This window comes from Mirounga angustirostris, unplaced genomic scaffold, assembly GCF_029215605.1.
Source record: "Mirounga angustirostris isolate CCGP_5_RB_7025 unplaced genomic scaffold, mMirAng1.0.hap1 SCAF_8, whole genome shotgun sequence".
In the NCBI taxonomy this organism is placed as follows: domain Eukaryota; kingdom Metazoa; phylum Chordata; class Mammalia; order Carnivora; family Phocidae; genus Mirounga; species Mirounga angustirostris.
In genome coordinates this window covers 131,475,472-131,487,766 of record NW_026991716.1, presented here as the reverse complement: position 1 = coordinate 131,487,766, position 12,295 = coordinate 131,475,472, and the positions used below count along the sequence as shown (strand labels likewise).

Genomic DNA, 12,295 nt, shown 5'->3' with positions numbered 1-12,295 from the left:
GTAAGATAATCACCTGGATTGTATAAACAGTTTAAATATTCATATTTGTCAATCATTATTTTTTGGCAAAGGATTATTCAGGGATGTGAATTCCATTTTTAACTTTTATTTTTTAAAAAGATTTTATTTATTTGAGAGAGAGAAGAGCGCGAGCATGAGTGGGGGGGTGCAGAGGGAGAGGGAGAAGCAGGTTCCCCATTGAGCAGGGAGCCTGATGCGGGGCTCGATCCCAGGACCCCGAGATCATGAACTGAGCCAAAGGCAGATGCTTAACCGACTGAGCCAACCAGGCACCCCTCATTTTTAACTTTTAATGCTAACATGCAAAATGATATTTGGAAAAAAAAAAACAGTATTCACATAAAGTTTAGAATTAGTTAAAAAAAAAAGTTATTTGCTGGGCGCCTGGGTGGCTCAGTTGGTTAAGCGACTGCCTTCGGCTCAGGTCATGATCCTGGAGTCCCTGGATCGAGTCCCGCATCGGGCTCCCTGCTCGGCAGGGAGTCTGCTTCTCCCTCTGGCCCTCCCCCCTCTCATGTGCTCTCTCTCATTCTCTCTCTCTCAAATAAATAAATAAAATCTTTAAAAAAAGGTTATTTGCTTTATTTTGTTAAAATTTAGTGGCAGATTTTTGGGGGCGCCTGGGTGGCTGAGTCAGTTAAGCATCAGACTCCTGATTTCTGCTCAGGTCATGATCTCAGGTTGTGTGATCAAGCCGAGGGTTGGGCTCCGTGCTGGGTTTGGTGGAGCCTGCTTAAGATTCTCTCTTCCTCTCCCTCTGTTCTTCCGCCTTCCTCTTAAAACAACGCAAAACGAAACGAAACTTAGTGACAGATTTTCTAGAATTTCACTTGGTAGCTTCAATTATAACAAATTTATAACTCTAAATGTTTTTTTCCCCAAAACTCTGGGATTATGGATAAAAATTGAAGAATAATTTATAAATATTTTATAGAATATTAAATGATAATGTATAATAATTTAGAGTTATAAGACTATAATTTTGCATTGAAAAACATCAGACTTGTAGTTTACATCCTTGGGTTTTAGTTCTTGCTCTGTCATTTAATAGCTATGAGACAGAAGAACAAGTCACTCGATCTCTCTGGAACTCTATATCTCAACCCATACATATTTATATCGTTTCTAGCTCAAAAATCCAGCGATTCTGTTGCCCTTCTATTAACCTACAGTGCATTACTGTAGATTAAATTACATAAGCTGAATTACTAAAGTTAGACATTGATAATTGTGTACTGTAATCATATAATTTGGGGACTGCAGAAAACCTTCCCTGCCTCCACTTTTAAAAGAACATTCTTATTACAGGAAGACTATTAAACAATAATGCTTTCCTTTAAACCTACAAAGTTGGCTGATGTCCTATGTATTTATTTATTCTATAAATATGCTCAAGTCTAATTAATGTCCATTTTTATGTTTCAGCATTACAAATCAAAGTGCTTATTGTGTTACTTTCAAAAATAAACACAATACTGCCCTTGATGGACCACTATCCTGTAGAACTCAGCCCAAGAGTATGTTATAGTTGACTCCAATAGACCTGTTCTTAGTTTCCCAATTTACAAATGAAAATTGAATGTCTCAGAAATTCAGTCAACTCTCCCAATGACAGAAACAATTTATGTAATGGTTAGCATTTGTTTGAGTCAAGTGCACTAATTCCCTTATAATAACTTTTGTAAAACTTTGTTTGTCTGTGAGAATGTAATTTTTTGATTAAGTCAGCATCAACATTATTAGTACTTCGGTGGGTCAAGGAACATCTTAAAGCCTCAGACTAATAATGATATGGCTTCTGTTTTCCATTCCAGATATCAGAGAAAATTGAGGAAAACATGGATAGGCTGAGGATAAGCCTGACCATTTGGGCTGATGTACTTTCAAGTAAAGATGAGATCGATGGATGGTCCAATAGTTCTGTTCCACTGTTGACCGAAAGCATCAGCAACCTGAATAACAGCCTCAGAGCAGAAGAATTCCTTAAAGAGTTTGAGGTAAATCGACTACATCTACCTTTGTGATCTTATGAGCTCATTGACCAGAATATGAGAAAGTTGTGTCCTTTTTTTAAAGGTCTATCTTTCAGAGACACATATGAATATTACAAAAGTCTTAACTATCTTTTGCTATTTACCTGAGAGTTGAATAGGAAGTGGATAAGACTCTCCCCTCCCCCCATTTTTATCACTTCTTAGTTGGGGCTCCGTACTTAAAATATTAGAAAAGTAGAAGCCCATTAAATCTATTTTTCCCCATTTTTCCATTCATCTGAGACTATCACACCTTCCTACTGGAAAACCAAATTGAAGGTGTTTATAATTTAGTAATATTTAGAGGAATTTTTTTCTCATTCAAACAGGATGTTTACTAAGTACTTACCATGCGCTGAACACTTACCCTAAGTGCTAGGTTCTTCCACTTCCTCTTCAGAAATGGGAGACAATGGGAGACTGGAGTATGACAGGCTTCCCTAGAAAGTGGCCTTTTAAAGTTCTAGTCACCATTTTATTTTAAACTTTTTATTTCCATTTCTTGCATTCATTTATTTATTCACTCATGGAATTCTTTTTTTTTTAAGGATTTTTTTTTTAAATTTATTTGACAGAGAGAGACACAGCGAGAGAGGGAACACAAGCAGGGGGAGTGGGAGAGAGAGAAGCAGGCTTCCCGCCGAGCAGGGAGCCCGATGCGGGGCTCGATCCCAGGACCCTGGGATCATGACCTGAGCCGAAGGCAGACGTTTAATGACTGAGCCACCCAGGCACCCCCACTCATGAAATTCTTAATAAGCACCTAAAATATGTCAGGCACTGTTTTAGACACTGAGAACAAACAGTAAAACAGACATAGTCCCTACCCTTGTGGCATTTACTTTATTTATATTACAGTATGTATGTAAAATGTGCAGTCATACTTAGGCTAGGATGAAAAATGAAGCATGGTAAGAGGAAACAGCGACAAGAGATAACTTATTTCGTAAAGCATATAATCACTACTCTCCACAAGGGCAGAGATTAGTCGCCATTGCATGCCTGGGTGCTTAGTACTGTGCCCAGCACACAAATGGAACACGACAGATTGATGATGAATGACTGCAGTGCGAAAAAATGTAGGTGAATCAACTGTATCCCTAAGTTTTCTAGCTTTCAACCCAAAGAACTTTCTAGAGATTTTTAAATCAAACGCCTATTGCTAAGGGCAAACCGAAGTAGAGGAAATTAGCCAGACTGAAAATGCAATCAGGAGAGGGATACTGCAGACTCTTAATTTCTCTTTGACGTTAAATTAACATTACAGCTCAAAACAGTGGTGCCCGCTGGAATAGGGCTCATACCCGCTCTCAAAAGTCAATTACTAAATTTTAAAGAAGTTTGCAAGCCAGTGTTAAACAGAGCCATTATTGAAAATTAAATTGTAAATAAATTTACAATTAAATTGTATTAAAAATTAAGCTAATAAATACTTAAAACTTACCCCTTTTAATTTCTGCTCTACATACAACTAGTATCTAGGCTCTTGAGTTGTTGGTGTCTATTCGATCTGCATGGTGGAAACGTAGACGCTGTGTTGTAGTGCAGTCAGCGCTTTCTACCCCGTGTGCAGTGACATCATGGTGTAGCTCAAAACGGTGGTAAATACTACAAGTCAGGGTCTTTTTTTTTTTTTTTTTTTTGGAGAGCCGATCGTTTAATCGGCACACACTGTCCTCCAACTATTGACCTTTGGGATCCAGGAAGCCAGTGGGCATCAGTCATGTCCAGGTTCAGTCACTCACAGAGGTGGGTTTCTTTTTTTTTTTTTTTAAGATTTTATTTATTTATTTGACAGAGAGAGAGATAGCAAGAGCAGGAACACAAGCAGAGGGAGTGGGAGAGGGAGAAGCAGGCTCTGCACTGAGCAGGGAACCCGATGCGGGACTCGATCCCAGGACCCTGAGATCATGACCTGAGCCGAAGGCAGACGCTTAACCAACTGAGCCACCCAGGCGCCCTTCAAGATTTTATTTATTTATTTGAGAGAGAGAGAGAATGAGAGACAGAGAGCATGAGAGGGAGGAGGGTCAGAGGGAGAAGCAGACTCCCTGCCGAGCAGGGAGCCCGATGCGGGACTCGATCCCAGGACCCTGAGATCATGACCTGAGCCGAAGGCAGACGCTTAACCATCTGAGCCACCCAGGCGCCCGGGTTTCTTTATGTTACCGGCTGTGTGGTGTGCAACCAATAAAATTAGCAGACCGGATTCGGCCCAGAGCCTAATTGTGCATCACTGTTGCAATTCAAAAATAAAGTGTGTAAGTGGGTAGGTGTGATTCTTTAGTTGTTCAGCCTGCTCCTGGAGAAAGCCAGGGGGCCTAACAGTTAGTTCATCATGTCTCACTGGGTAAGTAAATTACCTTCTGGAATGAAGGCATCAGGAGGTTTGTTAGTGTCCACAAAGCACCAAAATGCTGTATTTAAGTTGAGAGGGATACTTTATCAAATGGTCCTTTGTGGCCCCAAATAAACAGTGAAGTTTACAAGCATCTCATTTGTTCAGTAATGATTCTTTGCCTATTTTTCTTTGTTTTGTGTGAGTGTTGGTGAAATAAATAAATAAACAAACAAATGGCAAAAAATAAAAAAGGTATTTGTTTAAAATAAAAATATTTAAAATTTTTATTTGAAACATTTCTGATATATTACATATGGGCTATAGTAACTAGGCATTCCTAATGTGTATTTGCTTTGAAATGCTTCCTCAAAAGTTTAATGCTGCCATGGTAGCCAGTGATATTAATGCTAATGAATAAATGATGGTTACTGAAAATCCCCACTGACTCAAGACTTTTCTAGTTAGTGTTTAATTTTTTCCAGGAGCTTTTTTTTTTTTTTTTTCCCAATAAAGGAAGGTGGGAAGAAAGTTCTGCATATTCCCTTACATTCGATGTGAAAGTTAATGATGACATTTTTCCACATGCATAAATAATGAGTCCTCAGAAAATCAGAGATTTTTTTTTTTTTAAACCCTAGCTTGAAGTTGGGTGAACTCTTGGAATTATTAAGTGCCAAATGTAATATGTCAGTGTTTGCACAAGTTATGCCTTTTCTCTTTGTCTTTTATTTTGGCAGTCTGAAGTTAAAAACAAAGCCTTGAGATTGGAAGAACTTCATTGCAAAGTTAATGATCTTAAAGAATTAACTAAAAATCCAGAAACACCACCAGACCTTCAGGTAAGTACTCAATCAGGTTTGTAATAACTACTATATACTAGACTCTATCTCTAATATAATTGATATATAGTAACAATAAATAAATTTTATATATTATAAATAATACATATATATGTTCTCATTGTTATCATCATCATAATTTCAAGCAAACATGTGGATCTTACCATATAGGGGGGTTAAAACATTAACATCTTTAGGTTTCCTTGTGTTAGTATTAATAGCATATTTCTAATACAAGTATTATAATAAGATTAGTTCCCCTTTTCCTTACTAAATTTTGGAAGTAGTATCATCCAGCTTGCCTCATGGACCATTTTGTGTTTGGACCAGAACAGAAACCACACTTAGGAATACTGATATTTTTCTAATTCATTTACTCAGTGATTGGGTGTGTGAGATCGCCATTGCAAACCTCCTTTTGGGACTTGTGGATGGCACAGACCCACAGGGGGCAGGCAGGCTAGACTGGATCCGACCGGCAAGCCCGGACAACGTCAGTGAGGGAGCTCTGGGAGCAACCAGTGGGGACGGGTCAGGGCTCTTTCGGCAGCCAGCAGGCTCCAGGCTACATGTTCTGCTGCCTTGCTTTAACCTGTGCATTTGTTGCTGCCCTCATGGATTTTCTCTACGTTTTCCTTCTTCCTGTTGTGTCTTTGTCCTTTACTTATTGCTTCTTGCTAACCCATCTATCTTGCTTGATTACACGTTTGCTCTGACCTGAGACTGTGTATCTGTCACTTAGTATCCTCAGTGGATGATATACATATACCAGAATGTTAGAATTTCACCCGAAGCAAGAAGAGGCAAAGGGTGCTAATATAGAAAACTAAAAAGGAGTGCTTATGCATGTCGCCTGTGTCAAGGATATAAATGGGCAACAGGTGGACTTTTGCAGAGTTAAGATGGAGGCAGGGTTGGGAGAGAGCTACTGCTGTTCTCCGTTTTCTCCCCTCCCCTCCCCCCCACACACTTATTCAACAGAGAGGTGTCGGGACACCTGTTCCTTACCTCAAAGTAAGGAGAAGAGTTTCAGTGGTACCATCTGGAGAGAGTGACATGTGCCCCTGCAGTTGGTGGACCCTGGAGTCTCCTTTCTAACTCCCCTGAGAGACTTCATGAGTGAAAGTTGGGCGGGCTAGCTATTGATGTATTTGCCAAAGGAGAAGTGATTGTTTTGAGTGGCGTGCGTCTTAGAATTATCTGTTGGGAATACCAGAGTGTGACCCCTGGCCCAGAAGTGAATCATCAGAGGAAAGGCAAGGAGAAAGCATCAGTATGTGGATATCTCAGGTTATCTAGAGCTGCCCACAGGCTGTTGAAGGAGAAACAGGAGACCATAACTCGTATGCAGACAATGTCAATGGGAGGTCCCAGCTGAGGGGAATCTCAGAAAACCCCACAGACTAAGGCCTTGACAGGAGAGAATGCAAAACGTCACCCCTGTTGAAGGAGAAACAGGAGAGCATAACTTGTATGCAGACAATGTCAATGGGAGGTCCCAGCTGAGGGGAATCTCAGAAAACCCCACAGACTAAGGTCTGTGACAGGAGAGAATGCAAAACGTCACCCCACCTAGGAGCACAGTAGGCATCAAAAATTTCGTCCAAGCCTATAGGGGTCAGAAGCTGTAGAATGTGGGGGAATAGAAATAAAGTGAAGAGGGCGCCTGGGTGGCTCAGTTGGTTACCTCTGACCCTTCCCCTCTCATGCTCTCTGTCTCCCATTCTCTCAGATAAATAAATAAAATCTTTAAAAAAAAAAAAAAGAAAGAAAGTGAAGAAAGACCAAGAGGCACCTGGCCCTTTCCTTCAGATGGGCTTCCTGTTTGTAGCAGGTCTGAGCTGGGGATAAGAAAAAGCCTTTAAGTTCAAAGCTTTGATTATTAAATGGGCCTGGATGTTTTAATTGTGGAGTTGAAACCATTTTGTAATTTACTGTGATTTTGTAAGTCCTTTTATTATCTCTAGGCCCAGAGAAGTCAGGAGCCCTCCCAAAACAAATCATTTGGGAGGAGAGAAGAAGTAGCCTCACTGAATACTTTAAAGTGGGAGACAAAAATAAAATTGCTTTATGATAAAATCCATCAGTGCTGTTTGTTCAAAGTAGTGGTTACAGCAGGGCATAAAATGTGTGAGTGTTTCCCAGGAAGAAGTAAGAGCAGGGTTTTGGTCACCAACTTAGTAACTCTGTGTAGGTTGAGCTCTGCTTCTGAAATATGAACTTACGTATTCCTTGGACCCTCAGTCAGAACTGCCACTCTAACGTCCAATGTCAACTGTAATCCTTACTGTTTCCACTTTCCCATCACTTACAATATTTAACCACTTGTACCCACTGATTTCCCTTCTTAGAAAAGTTGAATTAGCATCCCTGGTTAGGCTTATGTGTTTTTTACCATGAAGCTGCACATGAACAGAATTCCTACAGAATGAGTGTTCTGGTCTTCATAGATTTTAATGAAATCTTACATTATGTTTAGTTTATAGAAGCAGACCTAAGGCAGAAACTGGAGCATGCCAAAGAAATTACTGAAGAAGCAAAAGGAACCTTGAAAGATTTCACTGCTCAGAGTACACAGGTGGAGAAATTTATTAGTGACATAATGAGCTGGCTGACAAAAGTAGAAGAATCATTGAAGAATTGTGCCCAGACTGGGACGTGGGAAGGGCTGAAAAAAGTAAAGGTAGGTAATCACCTATCATTAAGCTTATATACTTCCAATGGTAATATTGGTTTCCTGTTTTGTGGTGACTGGAATAAAAATATAACTTTTGCTCTCAATTACCTATATTAATACCCGGTCAACTAATTCATGATATTGGACATAGCAAAGTAAGTTGTAGTTGGAGGAATGAATTCAGGTGGTAGGAATTGAAGACAAATAATCTAAAAATAGAAAGCTTGCATTACTGTAGGACCTGCTCATAAGCTATGCTTGTTAATATATTTTTTAGTAAATGGGTAGAGCCTATAGAAGACCTGTTTGAATTTCCATGAATTTTCAAATTTGGATGCCAAATAGTTTTTCATTTCTTAATTATTTTTATTGGTTGGTATAACTGCTTTTATCTAGGGAAGAATATATTTTAAAAAATAGTTGAGAGACAACATTCTACTTCCATGTCATCTATCCATAGAGATAATGTTCCTGATCAACTGTCTGTAAAGCTTGTGAGTTGACTGTTCAACATATGTATCTGTTCTCTTTAGCATATTTTCTTACTGTACTTAAGATGAAGGACATGTATTTTAAAAATAACTACTGGTGCTTTTGGTGTGGCCTGTGACCCTGAAACAAAGCCCTATGAGCCCATCAAAGAATGTGAACTTAGGTGGTGACTCCATTAATAGTTTCTAGTCAACCAACTAAACCCAAGGTCATGGGCTGGAATCCCTGAGAAACCTACTCAATTTGCTTGGATTCCTAGACTGTAACCCAAATCCTAGTACCTTTCAACAGCTCTTTGCAGTTGGTCCCAAGGAGAACTGGGCAAAATTGTGCAAGAGTCAGAAGATCTATTACAACCACTAAAAAAAAAAAAAAAAAAATCCCACATCAGTGCATACATTACCGAGCGGGTTTCAGCAGCATCAGTTTCTAAAAAGTGCCATAGTGGAGTATGGTGTTTCCCTTTAATGTGATGACTATCCTCCATGGCATTCTTTCATTCTGTAGGAAATGCAAAAGGAACTTCAAAGTCAGCAAAGCAACATCAGCTCCACCCAAGAAAATCTCAACAGTCTGTGCCGCAAGTACCATTCTGTTGAGTTGGAGGGCCTGGGCAGCGCTCTGACGGGGCTCATAAAGAACCACGAAGCTGTGACCCAGCTGTGCTCAAAAACACAGGCCAGCCTTCAGGATTCTCTGGAGAAGCACTTCAATGGTGAGCTCTGGCAGGGCTTAGCATGAATCATTTGTTTACCAGAAAGCATCCAAACCAAAGGCTGCCTAGAAACTGACAGCAATAGTTGTCTTCTGGAAGGTAGATAATTTTAAATCCATTTGTGGATAATTTTAAATCCATTTGTGTGTCGAGATTTGAGCAGTGGAAGTGCTGTGCTTGGGCTCTCGCCATAAGCTGAGTTCTTCCTCTTTCTGCCCAAGAAAATAGGAATCCACCATTTCGAGGATTCCAGATTTCATCTGGATTTTCTACATGTAGCTCATTTGTGTGGAAAATGACTTCCATGGCTTCCAGAAGAAGATAATTTTAAATCCATTTGTGTGTCGAGATTTGAGCAGTGGAAGTGCTGTGCTTGGGCTCTCGCCATAAGCTGAGTTCTTCCTCTTTCTGCCCAAGAAAATAGGAATCCACCATTTCGAGGATTCCAGATTTCATCTGGATTTTCTACATGTAGCTCATTTGTGTGGAAAATGACTTCCATGGCTATGATGAAGTAACACAGTAAACTTGGAAATTAGGAGAGGCCATGAAACAGTAGCAGCCATATAGTTCAGGAGATCGCCAGTCACATGTCCCCGACTCAGCTTCCCACACAGGTGTGTCCCTGCACTGATGACGATGCGGAATGACTCACTAAGTCAGCTTGGCAGAAAGAGGAGATGGCTCCTTCCTTTGCCATAAAAATGGCTAGAGCCTTTCTCCCTTCGCTGTCTTCCATATTCAGACAATTATCTTTCTTTACCAAGAGGAAGAAAGACGGTGGGAAATCAGATATTTCAGGAATACAAATTTCTTTTTGGTCTTTTCCCTGCGATAATTTCTCAGTCCTGCCATGAACAGTTATGCTGTAGTATATTCTATATTATTTTATTTCTGAAATATTTTATAAGGCAAGATGCAGTGAGCTGAAGGCCAGAATGAATTCATTGTGGTAATCCTACAGGCTCATTCAGTGTTTTGGATGTATTTCTCATTTTTATTACTTTCAAAAGAGTCTATGCAGGAATTCCAAGAGTGGTTTTCTGGGATAAAGGCAGCAGCAAAAGAATCATCTGATCGAACTGGCGACAGCAAAGTTCTAGAGGCAAAGCTCCATGATCTTCAGGTATGAAAGCTGACAGTGCTTCTTCTTCTCCTACCAGCTGCCCTCCCATGCCTTGAGATCAGACCTAAATCATCTCTCTCCACAGATCTTCTTATTTTATTCAAACTTTTCTTCTTCTCTAACAGAATTAGATTTCTTGAGTCATAAGGAGATAGGCAATATGGAAAAGTAAGCTGAGAAAATAAATCAGAGCTACAGAATTTCTAGATTCCGTTCTCTCTTTTAGCCTATTGACCATTCTTTGGAATTCATTCAAAACTAAACCTAGTTTTAATTTTTCTAGCAGTAAAAACATAATTCCTTCTATTTCATATCACTATTGTGGAGGAGGTTTTTTTATTTTGTTTTGTTTTTAAGATTTTTTTTTATTTATTTGAGAGAGTAAGAAAGAGAGCATGAGCAGGGGAGGAGCAGAGGCAGATGGAGAAGCAGACTCCCTGCTGAGCAGAGAGTTGGACGCAGGGCTTGATCCCAGGACCCCGCGATCATGACCTGAGCCGAAGTCAGACACTCAACCGACTCAGCTACCCTGGTGCCTCATATCGTGGAAGAGTTTTAAAAAGAAGACATGATTTGTGTTTTTTAATAACCTGCAGTCCAAATTTGGAGCTAGGGCATACGAAAAGCAGTAGATAATACAAGTTTTACAGATTTTACGGACTATGAAAAATATATGAATTCAGGAATGAAAAAGCCATTGTGAAGTAGAGTTCAAAGTGATTGACAAGATTTTCAAGTAGCTCATCTAACAAAGCACTGAGTTAAGTATTATTTAAAAACTTTTTTTAGGGACACCTGGGTAGCTCAGTTGGTTAAGCAACTGCCTTTGCACAGGGTCATGACCCTGGGGTCCTGGGATTGAGTCCTGCATCAGGCTCCTTGCTCAGTGGGGAGCCTGCTTCTCCCTCTGCCTGACAAATAAATAAATAAAATCTTAAAAAATAAAATAAGATAAAATAAAATAAGTAAAGATATTTTTTTAAATGAATGTGGAACATGAGGATTTTTGTAGCCTAATCAGTGAGGACAGTTATGTAGATAACTCATGAAAAGTCAGAGTAGGAAGATCATCATGATAAAGGAAGTTGATTTTCCAGGAGGCCTGGTGAATTTAAATGTGGAATTGTCCCCTTTAATCTTGAGATGCAGTGGAACTAACTCCACAAAGAAAAGTCTGAGTGACCATCGCAGACGCCACCCTGGAGCTCAGAGGAGAAGCAGGTCTAGCTCAGCAGTTCTGCGGTTCTTTTTCTCTGCTGAAACCACTCATGATTGTGATCTTTCAAGGAAGAGGTGCACACCTAGAAAAGAAGGGACCTGAAGGGAGGACTTTGTGTGCAGGGTGGATCAGAGGAGGGGGAGGGGTGCAGGCGGCTAAACAGTTAGAGGGCATCACAGGAACGTGTGAAGAAGTAGAGCCTGGCTGGGCTGGGACAGTGAGAATGGGGAGAGAACACCCTCTTTATAGGCTGGCCTTTTTCACAGTTTAGTCCTCAGTGGTTCCAGTGACTGGCTGGCACCATTCTCGATTATAAGCCTTGAGTCTGTCTAGTTGTACATTCTCATTCTGGCCTTATTAAAGACTTTCTGCCTTTGGGCTCTGGGTTCTGTTTTTCTTCTTTTGCTCTACTATCTCAACTTAGAATTACAATCAGTGCTCCCATGCTCCAGGGCCCCTGAATAATAGCAAATATTTTATATTACCTTTATTTCTTGAAACAGAACATTCTGGACTCCATCAGTGATGGGCAGAGCAAGCTTGATGCTGTGACTCAAGAAGGACAAACTTTATATGCACATGTGTCTAAACAAATTGTCAGCAGCATTCAGGAACAAATTACAAAGGCTAATGAAGAATTTCAAGCATTTCTGAAACAATGCCTTAAAGATAAGCAGGCTCTTCAAGACTGTGCTTTAGAACTTGGAAGGTAGGTTGTTTTGATAAGTGTGGACTTCATCACACAGTCTCAAAGACTTTGAGAAAAGAGCCGCTGCGAATAAACAAATAATATTTGAAAGTACAGGTTCGTACTAGGACAAGAATTAATTGC

General features: G+C 40.0%; 1 protein-coding gene across 3 annotated transcripts in view; it reads left to right on the top strand.

The window, feature by feature from the left end:
* SYNE1 (spectrin repeat containing nuclear envelope protein 1) overlaps positions 1–12,295 on the top strand; it is a 444,246-nt gene that overhangs the window by 199,619 nt on the left and 232,332 nt on the right. For all 3 annotated transcript variants that reach the window (XM_045865766.2, XM_064598231.1, XM_064598230.1), the window contains 6 exons: positions 1,836–2,018; positions 5,133–5,234; positions 7,714–7,917; positions 8,911–9,118; positions 10,132–10,244; positions 11,967–12,172. In XM_045865766.2, the coding sequence (XP_045721722.2) occupies positions 1,836–2,018; positions 5,133–5,234; positions 7,714–7,917; positions 8,911–9,118; positions 10,132–10,244; positions 11,967–12,172 (1,016 nt within the window). The remainder of the gene's footprint in view (positions 1–1,835; positions 2,019–5,132; positions 5,235–7,713; positions 7,918–8,910; positions 9,119–10,131; positions 10,245–11,966; positions 12,173–12,295) is intronic.